At 44.8% G+C, this 19,154-nt stretch overlaps 1 protein-coding gene across 2 annotated transcripts in view; it reads left to right on the forward strand.

The window, feature by feature from the left end:
- SORL1 (sortilin related receptor 1) overlaps nucleotides 1-19,154 on the forward strand; it is a 182,074-nt gene that overhangs the window by 86,257 nt on the left and 76,663 nt on the right. For both annotated transcript variants that reach the window (XM_083163586.1, XM_083163587.1), the window contains exons 22-23: nucleotides 8,908-9,081; nucleotides 9,519-9,632. In XM_083163586.1, the coding sequence (XP_083019712.1) occupies nucleotides 8,908-9,081; nucleotides 9,519-9,632 (288 nt within the window). The remainder of the gene's footprint in view (nucleotides 1-8,907; nucleotides 9,082-9,518; nucleotides 9,633-19,154) is intronic.

Below are 19,154 nucleotides of genomic sequence, written 5' to 3' on the forward strand. Positions count from 1 at the left end.
TCAATAAAGCAGGAAGTATCGGCTATCCAAGCAGACCTTGCTCAGACTTCGCACAGAGTGGCGACTCTGGAAGACCGCACGGACTCGCTTGAGACTTTCCAAGACAAACTACGGGAGGTCACAGCGGGACACGCCCAAAGCTAAAACTGCTTCAACGTCGGATAGATGATATTGACAACAGAGGGAGAAGGAATAACTTACGGGTAGGAGGCCTCTCTGAAGACATCCAAGGCCCTGGGCTGATAGACGCCCTAACAAAGATCTTCAATGAGATCCTGGAGGCAGACCCAGACTCCAACATCGTGTTTGATCGGGCACACCGAGCCCTGAAACCCAGGGGCCTACAGTCAGAGAGACCACGAGATGTCATTTGCAGATTACATTACCATATGGACCGGGAGACCATCCTGATGAAATCAAGGAAACTTGAAGCCATCGAATTTAACGGGGATAGGATAAATATCTTTCCAGATTTATCCTGGTCTACACTCCAGCAGAGGCGTATGCTTAAGCCCCTTACAGATCTCCTGAAACAGAACCAGATCAGATTTAGATGGGGCTTCCCACTCAGCATCCAAGCGTCACATGACGGAAGACAAGCTACCCTGCAAGATCCGGCTGACCTAGAGAACTTCTGTTCAACGTTAAACATCCCTAAGCCGCACCTCAACGAGTGGACCCAATTAATGGCCAGATTAGATCCACCTCCGCCGCCGTTACATGACCAGCCATGGACGACGGTAGACAGAGGCACGAGAAGGGCTGCTGTAAACAGCCCAGCAAACCGGGACTCCATAACCTGAGGACTAAACTAAATAGAAGGTGTGCTAAATTGGAGATGGGACATCGTTGGGGCTGAGACCGTAAGAACCCTTATGGGTTGAATGTTTATAATTTGGTTATCTGTTCTGTTTTTTCTCTTCTCAGTATAATGTAAAATTTCAGTTAAGAGGGAGGGATCCCCACTCGGAACCGGATAGAGCTAGAATACTTTACATGGTAGTTACCCAAGGGGACCACCGGGAATGTTGAAACTGACGAAGATACTGTTGAGGACCAGTTGATTTTAAATTAGCTCCTCCCTCTCCCATCGCTCCGGGCTCCTTTCCCCCCTTGTCTCACAACCCCTTGGTTAGGAAGCTAGGATGCCCCCCCCCCTCCGTTTCTTTATGCCCCCTTCTTTATACACAACGTTACACACAGATGCGCTATGTCATCATTACAGTCACTAAGAGGATCCCTGTACATCATAGGCCCTTAATGGGCTTCTTACAAGTTAATTGTTTCACAATAATCAACCCTTAGTTGCAGTTTGTCATTTTTTTACCTACTGTTCAGTTTCAATATTGACGAACAAATTTGAGTTCTGTAGCTGTGTGCTTACGCACAGAAAAGGTGGGTCGCAGTAGCTGCGCACCCCAGATAGGGTGAGCCACGGAAGTGCTGGAAGGCGATGCTGGCACAAGGCATCGCTAGCCCCGCCAGTGGCTATGTTACTTGTATGAATAATATGTTTAGATTGTTGTTCAGATGTCTACAGAATAAGTGTTGTTATATGTTTTTCATGTTTTCTCCCTTTTCTCTTCCCCCTCCCCCCTCCTCCCCTCCTCCCCTCCCTCTTCCCCCTTCCCTTCCTCTGGCCGGGGACCTCACGCGACACAAGTATAGGAACTTAAGGGGGACAAGGTACAAAATCCCTTTTCCGCCCGTCACTTAACTCTTATGACGCCTAACACACCCACTCTCAATCTCCTATCCCTAAACGTAAAAGGACTAAATGTTCCAGAAAAAAGGTCCACCTTACTCAGAGAGCTCAGGGCTAGAAGGGCAGATGTGGCTTTCATTCAAGAAACCCACTTCAAGAAAGGGATGGCGCCTAAACTTGTCAATCATTACTACCCTGTCACTCACACTAGTAATAACCCTACAGGGAAGACCCTGGGAGTGGCCATACTACTATCCCGCGACATACATCCTATAGATGTCTCTCATCATGAGGTGATTGAAGGGAGATGTCAGTTGCTTAAATTCACACTCTTCTCCCAAATATACACGCTAGTTAATGTTTACTTCCCTAACACCCAACAACGGCAATTTCTGAGTAAAATTCTCCGGCTTATAGAACCGTTGATGGAAGGATGTCTCATCCTTGGTGGGGATTTTAATTGGACACTAGATCCCCTCTTAGATTGCAACCCCCCCCCCAAGTCCTTACGCACACGAGACCATCGGAAGGTTAAACAGCTCCTCCATGAATATCAATTGGTGGACGTATGGAGAGTACATCACCCCTCGACCAAAGACTATACATTTTTCTCTCACCCTCACTCAGCCTACTCCCGCATTGACTACTTCCTAGTGAGCCATCTCCACCTTCAACACTTCATCGGGAGCGAAGTTGGACATATAACATGGTCAGACCACGCCCCTATCAGTATTCAGATTCGGATGCCCCTCGCCCCTCCTAGGAATTGGTCCTGGAGTCTTAATGAGCTACTGCTCTCAGATGTCAGAGCCAAGAAGGAGCTAGAATCTGCTATAACAGAATACATTTCTCACAATGACAACGAACAAACCTCTGCGATTTCCATTTGGGAGGCGCATAAATGTGTGTTAAGAGGGAAATGCATACAATTAGGGTCCTTGCTAAAAAAAGAAAAAGAAGCCAAGAAGTTAGAATTGCTAGAGCGAATTAAGGTCCTGGAATCAACCCATAAGACACTCCTCTCACCAGATTCGCTCACCGAACTCACTCAGGTCAGATCCTCTCTCAATCAATTGCTGAGAGATAAAACAAAACAGGAACTACGCAAGGTTAGACACAAGTTCTACCTTTGGGGGAACAAGCCCGGTACTTTGCTGGCTAAAGCACTCAGGTCCCAAAGAGCCCAAACATACGTTCACCACATAGCAGACCGTACAGGTAAAAAGGTCCATAACTTCCCACAGATTGCGAAGGCCTTTGAGGATTATTATACCCAATTATATAACCTAAAGGGAATTTCCCCCAGGGTGGGAGAACCAGACCGTAGACAGGAGATTGAGGAATACTTAACATCAGTACACCTTCCTCGGATCTCGGAAACAGACATGCACTGGCTTGATCAACCCTTTACGATAGAAGAGCTGAAGAGCGCTCTCAAACACACCCCCTCTGGGAAGAGCCCCGGCCCGGATGGCTTCACAGTAAGCTACTACAAAACTTTTCATCCCCTCTTGATGCCCCTATTCTTAAAAGCCTGTAACTCAGTCACGAATGGCACCCTCTTTACTCCCCAAAGCCTAGAAGCCCACATCACGATAATCCCTAAGGAGGGTAAGGACCCTAGCCAATGTAACAGTTACAGGCCAATATCACTCTTGAATACTGATATAAAGCTCTACGCCAAACTTATTGCACTGCGCTTAGGTTCCCTTTTGCCCGGGCTGATTCATGAAGACCAGGTGGGCTTCGTGACTGGGAGGGAGGCCAAAGACAACACGACCAAAATAGACCTAATACATTTTGTGAAATCCCAAGATATCCACACGATACTCCTATCAACGGACGCCGAAAAGGCGTTTGATAGGATAGATTGGTCATTTATGGAAGCCGTGCTCAAACACATCGGGATAGGTCCAAAATGCTACCACCGTATTTTAGCACTCTACAGCTCCCCTTCCGCACGGGTGAGGGTGAATGGAGCGCTCTCTGACCGGTTCAATATCAGCAACGGTACATGCCAGGGATGCCCCCTCTCGCCCCTTAATCTTCGTCTTGTGTATGGAGGCTCTGGCGCAAGCAATCCGAATGAATCAAGACATTAAAGGTGTCCAGATTGGGAAAACAGAACACAAGTTAGCCCTTTATGCAGACGACCTACTGGCATCAATAACAGAACCAGTCACTTCAATGCTCTCTTTGATGTTAGAATTTGAGAGATTCGCCCGCCTATCAAATTTTAAAATCAATTACACTAAATCTGTGGCACTGAATATATCGACCCCAACCAACGTAGTTGAGGGGATTAAAAAGACATTCCCGTTCCACTGGCATGATGACCATATTAAATATTTAGGTACCTGGATATCTAAAAATAACTCTAAGCTTTTCCAACTTAACTTTCTTCCACTCCTTAAAAATATAAAGGCAGACTTAGCAAAATGGTCACCGCTTAAACTATCTTGGTTGGGAAGAGTCAATACTGTCAAGATGAACATCCTCCCTAAAGTATTATACCTACTGCAGACTCTACCGGTCACTATCCCGCTCTCTTTCTTTAAAGAATTGCAAGGGGCAGTAGGGAAATTCATATGGGGTAATCATGGGCCGCGAATCTCTCAGCATACTCTCATACAAAGAAGGGAAAAAGGAGGTCTCCAGTTACCCCATTTCCTAAGTTATTATCACTCAGTGCACCTTTCTAGGATCATTGAGATGACAAGGCCTCATCAATTTAAACATTGGCCCGCCATAGAAGGACACACAGTAGGCATGTCACCAAGAGTGATACCCTGGCTAGAGAAACCTCCCACGCTACAACACCCCACACTGTCCCCCACGATCCAGTGCTGGCGTAATTATAAAAACCTTCCTTTTTTTAAAACAGGAGTCTCGCTCTTGACGCCTTTGATCAACAATCCAGAATTTCCCCCGGGCGAAGCCCTCAGATCCCTCCTCACGCGATACTCAATAGACATATCTTACTTAGGGCACCCGCACGGGTGAGGGTGAATGGAGCGCTCTCTGACCGGTTCAATATCAGCAACGGTACATGCCAGGGATGCCCCCTCTCGCCCCTTAATCTTCGTCTTGTGTATGGAGGCTCTGGCGCAAGCAATCCGAATGAATCAAGACATTAAAGGTGTCCAGATTGGGAAAACAGAACACAAGTTAGCCCTTTATGCAGACGACCTACTGGCATCAATAACAGAACCAGTCACTTCAATGCTCTCTTTGATGTTAGAATTTGAGAGATTCGCCCGCCTATCAAATTTTAAAATCAATTACACTAAATCTGTGGCACTGAATATATCGACCCCAACCAACGTAGTTGAGGGGATTAAAAAGACATTCCCGTTCCACTGGCATGATGACCATATTAAATATTTAGGTACCTGGATATCTAAAAATAACTCTAAGCTTTTCCAACTTAACTTTCTTCCACTCCTTAAAAATATAAAGGCAGACTTAGCAAAATGGTCACCGCTTAAACTATCTTGGTTGGGAAGAGTCAATACTGTCAAGATGAACATCCTCCCTAAAGTATTATACCTACTGCAGACTCTACCGGTCACTATCCCGCTCTCTTTCTTTAAAGAATTGCAAGGGGCAGTAGGGAAATTCATATGGGGTAATCATGGGCCGCGAATCTCTCAGCATACTCTCATACAAAGAAGGGAAAAAGGAGGTCTCCAGTTACCCCATTTCCTAAGTTATTATCACTCAGTGCACCTTTCTAGGATCATTGAGATGACAAGGCCTCATCAATTTAAACATTGGCCCGCCATAGAAGGACACACAGTAGGCATGTCACCAAGAGTGATACCCTGGCTAGAGAAACCTCCCACGCTACAACACCCCACACTGTCCCCCACGATCCAGTGCTGGCGTAATTATAAAAACCTTCCTTTTTTTAAAACAGGAGTCTCGCTCTTGACGCCTTTGATCAACAATCCAGAATTTCCCCCGGGCGAAGCCCTCAGATCCCTCCTCACGCGATACTCAATAGACATATCTTACTTAGGGCACCCGCACGGGTGAGGGTGAATGGAGCGCTCTCTGACCGGTTCAATATCAGCAACGGTACATGCCAGGGATGCCCCCTCTCGCCCCTTAATCTTCGTCTTGTGTATGGAGGCTCTGGCGCAAGCAATCCGAATGAATCAAGACATTAAAGGTGTCCAGATTGGGAAAACAGAACACAAGTTAGCCCTTTATGCAGACGACCTACTGGCATCAATAACAGAACCAGTCACTTCAATGCTCTCTTTGATGTTAGAATTTGAGAGATTCGCCCGCCTATCAAATTTTAAAATCAATTACACTAAATCTGTGGCACTGAATATATCGACCCCAACCAACGTAGTTGAGGGGATTAAAAAGACATTCCCGTTCCACTGGCATGATGACCATATTAAATATTTAGGTACCTGGATATCTAAAAATAACTCTAAGCTTTTCCAACTTAACTTTCTTCCACTCCTTAAAAATATAAAGGCAGACTTAGCAAAATGGTCACCGCTTAAACTATCTTGGTTGGGAAGAGTCAATACTGTCAAGATGAACATCCTCCCTAAAGTATTATACCTACTGCAGACTCTACCGGTCACTATCCCGCTCTCTTTCTTTAAAGAATTGCAAGGGGCAGTAGGGAAATTCATATGGGGTAATCATGGGCCGCGAATCTCTCAGCATACTCTCATACAAAGAAGGGAAAAAGGAGGTCTCCAGTTACCCCATTTCCTAAGTTATTATCACTCAGTGCACCTTTCTAGGATCATTGAGATGACAAGGCCTCATCAATTTAAACATTGGCCCGCCATAGAAGGACACACAGTAGGCATGTCACCAAGAGTGATACCCTGGCTAGAGAAACCTCCCACGCTACAACACCCCACACTGTCCCCCACGATCCAGTGCTGGCGTAATTATAAAAACCTTCCTTTTTTTAAAACAGGAGTCTCGCTCTTGACGCCTTTGATCAACAATCCAGAATTTCCCCCGGGCGAAGCCCTCAGATCCCTCCTCACGCGATACTCAATAGACATATCTTACTTAGGGCAGATCACAGATAAAGCGGGATTGAGATCCTTCACTGATATACGGAATGACACTGGTCTCCCGGCAAACCTCTTCTGGCTCTACTTACAGATCAGGCACTATGTCTCCTCTCTCCCTAAAAGGATTCAGGGATGGGAACCTACTCCATTTGAATCACTAATTCTCTCCCAAGAGCCCCCGAGGCATTTGATATCCCAGTTATACCAGACCTGCCTAAGCAAGCGAACGACAGATTTGCCAGCTTACTCATTGGCATGGAACAAAGAATTGACCAGGGAGCTGTCGGTAGACCAGTGGTCAAAATTTTTTAAATACATCTTTGCCGCCTCGCCTTCAATACAGACACTAGAAACACAATATAAGATCTTATCTCGCTGGTATAGGTGCCCGCAGACCCTCCATCAGATGAATAGATCACTACCGAACTTATGTTGGAGATGTAATCAAGCTCCAGGCACTCACTTACATATATGGTGGTCCTGTCCGGTCATTCAATCCTACTGGCGCCAAGTTCACAAGCTATCAGAAAAAATAACTAACGCAACTCTCTCATTCTGCCCTGAGCTCTGGCTATTCAACCTCATACACCTACCTATCTCCAGCTTCAAAAAGTCCTTGATTAGGCACTTATTAAATGCTGCCAGGGCAGTGATCCCATGCTACTGGAGATCAACTAATGCCCCCCCAATTTCTTCCTGGCTTAGAAGAGTTGACCTTTACATGAACATGGAGGATTTAACATCCTTCCTGAGGGACTCCTCGCAGGCCTTCACCTCCACCTGGATGAGCTGGCTTGCTTTCAAAGACTCTCAGGAATACACCCTGTTGATGCAGGGAGGGAGCTCCTTGCCAAACTAGGCCCCCTAGTCAGTCTCCATAAACCCCATAGGTCGCCAAACCCCCCCCCCCCGGCCACTACCTCCCCCCCCCCCCCCCTCCATATAACCTTTGTCCCTATTCACTATAATCCTTAAGCTCCCACATGAGCCGATCACTACCCAACTTTCTCATCTGCTCCTTCTCTGAGATCTCTCTGACGGTCACGGTGTCCAGTTAGGCATTGAAACGTCACTGAAGGTACCTTTACCATACAGATGGACGTGTAGTTAGGTATAAGGAAATATAAATGACTGTCCAGCTCGATTGTCGATAGCTTGGAGAAGGTGTGAACCATATACTATGTTGGGCTCTGTAACCTTGTCTTTTGATGGAAACATTATTGTACTGTTCCGATGTTGCTATTGAATGTCTGTTCGTTTCCTTTTTATTGCTCAATAAAAATTGATTGCAAAAAAAAAAAAAAAAAGGTAGACACATGAAGACAATGTCGACATGGGTTATCTTTTTACCCGCCTAGTTACTTTACCAGCCATGTCGGCATAGAGGGAGGTTATAATCGTAATTGGGGGCTATGTCGACATTGGCACCAAAAAATAAAAAAAAGTGAAACCATTCAGGTCTACCTTTTTCATGTCGGCCAATTTACTGTCTAGGCCAGGCATGGCCCTACTGTTGTGAAACTACAAGTCCCATCATGCCTTGACACAGTCTTGCTATTAGGGAATGCTTAAACGGTGGCAAGGCATGCTGGGATTTTTTTATTTTTCACAGCTGGAGGGCCACAGCTTGGCCATGTCTGATTTAGACACAGGTTATCTAATCCACACCCCTAGCAAGAAGGGTGAGACTGGTATTCTCGGGAAGAGACCTTTCCATCCTACACAATTATCCTACAGTTAGATTTTACATAGTGGAGGCAACTCACATACAGTCAAATTGCCAGCTCACACAGCCAGCTTTCTGGGATTTCAGGTGCTTAGCAGGGTCTGCGGTCATACTGGGGCTAGGACATCTGTAGTGGCGGCAGCAGCTGTAGTTATTCCCTTTGTATACAGATTCAGAGACTTGATCACAAACCCAAATATACAAATGTTTCCTGGAGCGTCCTGCTTTGCGAGTGAGACACTAGGAGATCTGCACAGGGCCTGGCATCTCATGCTGCGTGGTGTATGAGGACACAATTATATTACATTTGCCCAGGATGAGCTGTACTGTGATCTACCAGACACCACGCCTGGACAGACCTGGATGAAAGCTTTGTGGTTCCAGTTGTTAGTCCAAGGTTTCTGTTCTTCCCCACACAGGAGAGAACGCCTGCACATCCAACTCTTGCCGCCTCCTATGTCTGCCAAAAGCTAACCACAGCAGAGTGTGCCGGTGTTCTGAGGGAGTGAAGGAGGAGACCGTATCTTCCGGGGAGGAGCAGTGCGACTGTCCGCATGGTTACCAGCTGAACAACAAGACCTGTGTAAAGCAGGGTGAGAACAATGTCAGTCAGTCATCAGCTTCCTAAGTGTCTGCAGCATATAGGAACACTTCCATTACACTACACTGAGGCATTCATGTGTTGGGGGAGGGATACGCCCTATTGTGAGCCAGCTCTTGGCGTGCATTAACTTTTGCCAGCTGCTATAAAGGCACTAAATACAGTGTCCAAAAAAGGGAAAAACTCATGTAGACTTTTTCACTGTCAATGTAGAAACTGCCAACTTGGCAACCTGTACCTAATTCAGAGTGCAGGGTTCTGAATGGCCTCTTATGCATTGGTAAGGAATGTCACTTGTATCATTGGTGGGAAATGTTTGCATGATGTATCCATCACAGTAATAGGCAGAGCCTAAGTCGCCCTGCGTGAGTGTCTGCAAATATTGGTGCACCCTCACAAGCAGCATAACATCCCATTTCCTCCCCACAGAAAGCGCTTGCCTGCCCAGCCAGTACCGCTGCTCAAACGGAAACTGCATCAGCAGCATCTGGCAATGTGATAATGACAACGACTGCGGGGATATGAGCGACGAGCGAGACTGCCGTGAGTCCATATTTGTTGTTTGTCTCTAAGGTACCCTATCATTCTCCATCACCTTTACTGCCTGAGGAGACTGTGTAATGGGACACAGTGATAACTCTTCCCTCCTACATCCAACTAAACACCAGATAGTCTAACTGCTGATTACTAACGCCTTTATTACCCTAACTGTAACCTTTACTGCCTGAGGAGACTGTGTAATGGGACGCAGTGATAACACTTCCCTCTTACATCCGACTAAACACCAGATAGTCTAACTGCTGATTACTAACGCCTTTATTACCCTAACTGTAACCTTTACTGCCTGAGGAGACTGTGTAATGGGACGCAGTGATAACTCTTCCCTCCTACGTCCGACTAAACACCAGATAGTCTAACTGCTGATTACTAACACCTTTATTACCGTAACCTTTACTGCCTGAGGAGACTGTGTAATGGGACACAGTCCTCTTACATCCGACTAAACACCAGATAGTCTAACTGCTGATTACTAACGCCTTTATTACCCTAACTGTAACCTTTACTGCCTGAGGAGACTGTGTAATGGGACGCAGTGATAACACTTCCCTCCTACATCCGACTAAACACCAGATAGTCTAACTGCTGATTACTAACACCTTTATTACCGTAACCTTTACTGCCTGAGGAGACTGTGTAATGGGATGCAGTGATAACACTTCCCTCTTACATCCGACTAAACACCAGATAGTCTAACGCTACTGATTACTAACACCTTTATTACCCTAACCGTAACCTTTACTGCCTGAGGAGACTGTGTAATGGGACACAGTGATAACCCTTCCCTCTTACATCCGACTAAACACCAGATAGTCTAACGCTACTGATTACTAACACCTTTATTACCCTAACCGTAACCTTTACTGCCTGAGGGGACTGTGTAATGGGATGCAGTGATAACTCTTCCCTCCTACGTCCGACTAAACACCAGATAGTCTAACGCTACTGATTACTAACGCCTTTATTACCCTAACCGTAACCTTTACTGCCTGAGTAGACTGTGTAATGGGACGCACTGATAACACTTCCCTCCTACATCCGACTAAACACCAGATAGTCTAACTCTACTGATTACTAAAACCTTTATTACCATAACCTTTACTGCCTGAGGAGACTGTGTAATGGGACGCAGTGATAACACTTCCATCTTACATCCGACTAAACACCAGATAGTCTAACGCTACTGATTACTAACACCTTTATTACCGTAACCTTTACTGCCTGAGGAGACTGTGTAATGGGACGCAGTGATAACACTTCCCTCCTACATCCGACTAAACACCAGATAGTCTAACGCTACTGATTACTAACACCTTTATTACCCTAACCGTAACCTTTACTGCCTGAGGAGACTGTGTAATGGGACGCAGTGATAACACTTCCCTCTTACATCCGACTAAACACCAGATAGTCTAACGCTACTGATTACTAACACCTTTATTACCGTAACCTTTACTGCCTGAGGAGACTGTGTAATGGGACGCAGTGATAACACTTCCCTCCTACATCCGACTAAACACCAGATAGTCTAACGCTACTGATTACTAACACCTTTATTACCCTAACCGTAACCTTTTCTGCCTGAGGAGACTGTGTAATGGGACGCAGTGATAACACTTCCCTCTTACATCCGACTAAACACCAGATAGTCTAACGCTACTGATTACTAACACCTTTATTACCCTAACCGTAACCTTTTCTGCCTGAGGAGACTGTGTAATGGAACGCAGTGATAACACTTCCCTCCTACATCCGACTAAACACCAGATAGTCTAACGCTACTGATTACTAACACCTTTATTACCCTAACCGTAACCTTTACTGCCTGAGGAGACTGTGTAATGGGACGCAGTGATAACACTTCCCTCTTACATCCGACTAAACACCAGATAGTCTAACGCTACTGATTACATCCGACTAAACACCAGATAGTCTAACGCTACTGATTACTAACACCTTTATTACCCTAACCGTAACCTTTACTGCCTGAGGGGACTGTGTAATGGGACGCAGTGATAACACTTCCCTCTTACGTCCGACTAAACACTAGATAGTCTAACGCTACTGATTACTAACGCCTTTATTACCCTAACCGTAACCTTTACTGCCTGAGTAGACTGTGTAATGGGACGCACTGATAACACTTCCATCTTACATCCGACTAAACACCAGATAGTCTAACTCTACTGATTACTAAAACCTTTATTACCATAACCTTTACTGCCTGAGGAGACTGTGTAATGGGACGCACTGATAACACTTCCATCTTACATCCGACTAAACACCAGATAGTCTAACTCTACTGATTACTAAAACCTTTATTACCATAACCTTTACTGCCTGAGGAGACTGTGTAATGGGACGCAGTGATAACACTTCCATCTTACATCCGACTAAACACCAGATAGTCTAACGCTACTGATTACTAACACCTTTATTACCGTAACCTTTACTGCCTGAGGAGACTGTGTAATGGGACGCAGTGATAACACTTCCCTCCTACATCCGACTAAACACCAGATAGTCTAACGCTACTGATTACTAACACCTTTATTACCCTAACCGTAACCTTTACTGCCTGAGGAGACTGTGTAATGGGACGCAGTGATAACACTTCCCTCTTACATCCGACTAAACACCAGATAGTCTAACGCTACTGATTACTAACACCTTTATTACCCTAACCGTAACCTTTTCTGCCTGAGGAGACTGTGTAATGGGACGCAGTGATAACACTTCCATCTTACATCCGACTAAACACCAGATAGTCTAACGCTACTGATTACTAACACCTTTATTACCGTAACCTTTACTGCCTGAGGAGACTGTGTAATGGGACGCAGTGATAACACTTCCCTCCTACATCCGACTAAACACCAGATAGTCTAACGCTACTGATTACTAACACCTTTATTACCCTAACCGTAACCTTTACTGCCTGAGGAGACTGTGTAATGGGACGCAGTGATAACACTTCCCTCTTACATCCGACTAAACACCAGATAGTCTAACGCTACTGATTACTAACACCTTTATTACCCTAACCGTAACCTTTTCTGCCTGAGGAGACTGTGTAATGGGACGCAGTGATAACACTTCCCTCCTACATCCGACTAAACACCAGATAGTCTAACTCTACTGATTACTAAAACCTTTATTACCCTAACAGTAACCTTTACTGCCTGAGGAGACTGTGTAATGGGACGCAGTGATAACCCTTCCCTCCTACATCCGACTAAACACCAGATAGTCTAACTGCTGATTACTAAAACCTTTATTACCGTAACCTTTACTGCCTGAGGAGACTGTGTAATGGGACACAGTGATAACCCTTCCCTCTTACATCCGACTAAACACCAGATAGTCTAACGCTACTGATTACTAACGCCTTTATTACCCTAACTGTAACCTTTACTGCCTGAGGAGACTGTGTAATGGGACGCAGTGATAACCCTTCCCTCTTACATCCGACTAAACACCAGATAGTCTAACGCTACTGATTACTAACACCTTTATTACCGTAACCTTTACTGCCTGAGGAGACTGTGTAATGGGATGCAGTGATAACACTTCCCTCCTACATCCGACTAAACACCAGATAGTCTAACGCTACTGATTACTAACACCTTTATTACCCTAACCGTAACCTTTACTGCCTGAGGAGACTGTGTAATGGGACGCAGTGATAACACTTCCCTCTTACATCCGACTAAACACCAGATAGTCTAACGCTACTGATTACTAACACCTTTATTACCGTAACCTTTACTGCCTGAGGAGACTGTGTAATGGGACGCAGTGATAACACTTCCCTCCTACATCCGACTAAACACCAGATAGTCTAACGCTACTGATTACTAACGCCTTTATTACCCTAACCGTAACCTTTACTGCCTGAGTAGACTGTGTAATGGGACGCACTGATAACACTTCCCTCCTACATCCGACTAAACACCAGATAGTCTAACTCTACTGATTACTAAAACCTTTATTACCATAACCTTTACTGCCTGAGGAGACTGTGTAATGGGACGCAGTGATAACACTTCCATCTTACATCCGACTAAACACCAGATAGTCTAACGCTACTGATTACTAACACCTTTATTACCCTAACCGTAACCTTTACTGCCTGAGGAGACTGTGTAATGGGACGCAGTGATAACACTTCCCTCTTACATCCGACTAAACACCAGATAGTCTAACGCTACTGATTACTAACACCTTTATTACCGTAACCTTTACTGCCTGAGGAGACTGTGTAATGGGACGCAGTGATAACACTTCCCTCCTACATCCGACTAAACACCAGATAGTCTAACGCTACTGATTACTAACACCTTTATTACCCTAACCGTAACCTTTTCTGCCTGAGGAGACTGTGTAATGGGACGCAGTGATAACACTTCCCTCTTACATCCGACTAAACACCAGATAGTCTAACGCTACTGATTACTAACACCTTTATTACCCTAACCGTAACCTTTACTGCCTGAGGAGACTGTGTAATGGGACGCAGTGATAACACTTCCCTCTTACATCCGACTAAACACCAGATAGTCTAACGCTACTGATTACTAACACCTTTATTACCCTAACCGTAACCTTTACTGCCTGAGGGGACTGTGTAATGGGACGCAGTGATAACACTTCCCTCTTACGTCCGACTAAACACTAGATAGTCTAACGCTACTGATTACTAACTCCTTTATTACCCTAACCGTAACCTTTACTGCCTGAGTAGACTGTGTAATGGGACGCACTGATAACACTTCCCTCCTACATCCGACTAAACACCAGATAGTCTAACGCTACTGATTACTAACACCTTTATTACCGTAACCTTTACTGCCTGAGGAGACTGTGTAATGGGACGCAGTGATAACACTTCCCTCCTACATCCGACTAAACACCAGATAGTCTAACGCTACTGATTACTAACACCTTTATTACCCTAACCGTAACCTTTTCTGCCTGAGGAGACTGTGTAATGGGACGCAGTGATAACACTTCCATCTTACATCTGACTAAACACCAGATAGTCTAACGCTACTGATTACTAACACCTTTATTACCGTAACCTTTACTGCCTGAGGAGACTGTGTAATGGGACGCAGTGATAACACTTCCCTCCTACATCCGACTAAACACCAGATAGTCTAACGCTACTGATTACTATCACCTTTATTACCCTAACCGTAACCTTTACTGCCTGAGGAGACTGTGTAATGGGACGCAGTGATAACACTTCCCTCTTACATCCGACTAAACACCAGATAGTCTAACGCTACTGATTGCTAACACCTTTATTACCGTAACCTTTACTGCCTGAGGAGACTGTGTAATGGGACGCAGTGATAACACTTCCCTCCTACATCCGACTAAACACCAGATAGTCTAACGCTACTGATTACTAACACCTTTATTACCCTAACCGTAACCTTTTCTGCCTGAGGAGACTGTGTAATGGGACGCAGTGATAACACTTCCCTCCTACATCCGACTAAACACCAGATAGTCTAACGCTACTGATTACTAACACCTTTATTACCGTAACCTTTACTGCCTGAGGAGACTGTGTAATGGGACGCAGTGATAACACTTCCCTCCTACATCCGACTAAACACCAGATAGTCTAACTGCTGATTACTAAAACCTTTATTACCGTAACCTTTACTGCCTGAGGAGACTGTGTAATGGGACACAGTGATAACCCTTCCCTCTTACATCCGACTAAACACCAGATAGTCTAACTCTACTGATTACTAACACCTTTATTACCCTAACAGTAACCTTTACTGCCTGAGGAGACTGTGTAATGGGACGCAGTGATAACCCTTCCCTCCTACATCCGACTAAACACCAGATAGTCTAACTGCTGATTACTAAAACCTTTATTACCGTAACCTTTACTGCCTGAGGAGACTGTGTAATGGGACACAGTGATAACCCTTCCCTCTTACATCCGACTAAACACCAGATAGTCTAACGCTACTGATTACTAACACCTTTATTACCCTAACCGTAACTTTTACTGCCTGAGGGGACTGTTTAATGGGATGCAGTGATAACTCTTCCCTCCTACGTCCGACTAAACACCAGATAGTCTAACGCTACTGATTACTAACGCCTTTATTACCCTAACCGTAACCTTTACTGCCTGAGTAGACTGTGTAATGGGACGCACTGATAACACTTCCCTCCTACATCCGACTAAACACCAGATAGTCTAACTCTACTGATTACTAAAACCTTTATTACCATAACCTTTACTGCCTGAGGAGACTGTGTAATGGGACGCAGTGATAACACTTCCATCTTACATCCGACTAAACACCAGATAGTCTAACGCTACTGATTACTAACACCTTTATTACCGTAACCTTTACTGCCTGAGGAGACTGTGTAATGGGACGCAGTGATAACACTTCCCTCCTACATCCGACTAAACACCAGATAGTCTAACGCTACTGATTACTAACACCTTTATTACCCTAACCGTAACCTTTACTGCCTGAGGAGACTGTGTAATGGGACGCAGTGATAACACTTCCCTCTTACATCCGACTAAACACCAGATAGTCTAACGCTACTGATTACTAACACCTTTATTACCGTAACCTTTACTGCCTGAGGAGACTGTGTAATGGGACGCAGTGATAACACTTCCCTCCTACATCCGACTAAACACCAGATAGTCTAACGCTACTGATTACTAACACCTTTATTACCCTAACCGTAACCTTTTCTGCCTGAGGAGACTGTGTAATGGGACGCAGTGATAACACTTCCCTCCTACATCCGACTAAACACCAGATAGTCTAACGCTACTGATTACTAACACCTTTATTACCCTAACCGTAACCTTTACTGCCTGAGGAGACTGTGTAATGGGACGCAGTGATAACACTTCCCTCTTACATCCGACTAAACACCAGATAGTCTAACGCTACTGATTACTAACACCTTTATTACCGTAACCTTTACTGCCTGAGGAGACTGTGTAATGGGACGCAGTGATAACACTTCCCTCCTACATCCGACTAAACACCAGATAGTCTAACGCTACTGATTACTAACACCTTTATTACCCTAACCGTAACCTTTTCTGCCTGAGGAGACTGTGTAATGGGACGCAGTGATAACACTTCCCTCCTACATCCGACTAAACACCAGATAGTCTAACGCTACTGATTACTAACACCTTTATTACCCTAACCGTAACCTTTTCTGCCTGAGGAGACTGTGTAATGGGACGCAGTGATAACACTTCCATCTTACATCCGACTAAACACCAGATAGTCTAACGCTACTGATTACTAACACCTTTATTACCGTAACCTTTACTGCCTGAGGAGACTGTGTAATGGGACGCAGTGATAACACTTCCCTCCTACATCCGACTAAACACCAGATAGTCTAACGCTACTGATTACTAACACCTTTATTACCCTAACCGTAACCTTTACTGCCTGAGGAGACTGTGTAATGGGACGCAGTGATAACACTTCCCTCCTACATCCGACTAAACACCAGATAGTCTAACGCTACTGATTACTAACACCTTTATTACCCTAACCGTAACCTTTTCTGCCTGAGTAGACTGTGTAATGGGACGCAGTGATAACACTTCCCTCCTACATCCGACTAAACACCAGATAGTCTAACGCTACTGATTACTAACACCTTTATTACCCTAACCGTAACCTTTACTGCCTGAGGAGACTGTGTAATGGGACGCAGTGATAACGCTTCCCTCTTACATCCGACTAAACACCAGATAGTCTAACGCTACTGATTACTAAAACCTTTATTACCCTAACCGTAACCTTTACTGCCTGAGGAGACTGTGTAATGGGACGCAGTGATAACGCTTCCCTCCTACGTCCGACTAAACACCAGATGTCTAACGCTACTGATTACTAAAATCTTTATTACCCTAACCTTTACTGCCCGAGGAGACTATGTAATGGGACACAGTGATAACACTTCCCTCTTACATCCGACTAAACACCAAATAGAGCAACAGGATTTTTGCCAGTCGCACTGGAAACATCTTTAATATGTATGCGACCCCCTTTATCATTTTATTTTCTGTCCCCAAAACAGGGAATTTCTTTAATGGGGTGTGCTGCCACTAATACAGTAAATAGACAGATTGTTGGAGGAAAGAGAAAGACTGTGTAGGTATGGCGCACCTCAAAGAGAATATAATCGTAACTAATTAAAATCAAAATGAACTTTTATTGTTTCTTGGTTAAAACTGCGACATATAAAACCACAAACATACAAGGGTAAACAAAGGTAAGTATAAAAAAGGATCAAAGATCCTCACGTAGTGGACCCCAATGTCACCAATTTCCTTTTAATAGTTTGTTCAAGTGCGGCTTGTCATGTCATGGGCAATTGTGTTTGCCAACTGTATCTGTGTAATATATTTTATATTAATGATATGTATCACTTATATGCACAGATACAATGTTGGACTAGTTGCACACAACCTCAATTGACTGTGAATTGATATACAATTCACTACAGTGGTATGACCAGTGCTGTTGGTAAGATCGCTTCCAAAAGATCTCAGATCTCATAGTGTGGAGCTATCCTAAGATCTGGCAGATCCGCAGATCTGTTTATATCTGTTTTAAATGTCAGGACCAGGTCCAGGTCCTGATGAAGCTAAGGGCGACACGCGCGTCGACTAACACACCTAGTGTGTAAAAATCCACCATGTCCCTTCCCCATTGAAATGTATTTTGATTTCTGTACAAGTGCGCACTTCAAGTGAGAGACCACCAGGAGGGAAACGTGAGGTGAGACCCTGACCAGGATCCCACTAGATCCCGGCTTCTGTTAGCGTGGCGGTGCAGATCTAGCACGCAGCCAGCGCGTCTGTAGCGAGTCACACTGTGAAACGGTGCACACGGTGGAGCAGGACTGGGACGAGTCGCGGTCCACCTTTGTCGCGGTCTCTCATCCAGCTCCCGACACCTCCCTGCACTGTTGAGGACAGTGCACACGGTGAAGTGGTACAAGGACGAGTCGCGACTCACCTTAGTCGCGTTCTCCAGCTCCCAGCACCTCACTCACGGGACCCTGTGCCGTCTCTACCTGGCAATAGGGAGACAGTGCACAAGGGCAGCACGGATGATAATTTTTCTCTCATAATTTAAATGACACCGCAGTTAGCTACATGTGTAAATCGCTCTAATCCTGCAAGATCTATATAAATATATGGCTATTATTAACCGCATTTAAAACCGATATAAACAGATCTGCCAGATCTTATGATGGCTCCACACTGTGAGATCTGAGATATTTTGGAAGCAATCTTACCAACAGCACTGGTCATACCACTGTAGTGAATTGTATATCAATTCACAGTCAATTGAGTTTGTGTGCAACTAGTCCAACATTGTATCTGTGCATATAAGTGATACATATCATTAATATAAAATATATTACACAGATACAGTTGGCAAACACAATTGCCCATGACATGACAAG

Source organism: Crinia signifera, chromosome 19 (assembly GCF_055691185.1).
Source record: "Crinia signifera chromosome 19, ASM5569118v1, whole genome shotgun sequence".
Lineage (NCBI taxonomy): Eukaryota > Metazoa > Chordata > Amphibia > Anura > Myobatrachidae > Crinia > Crinia signifera.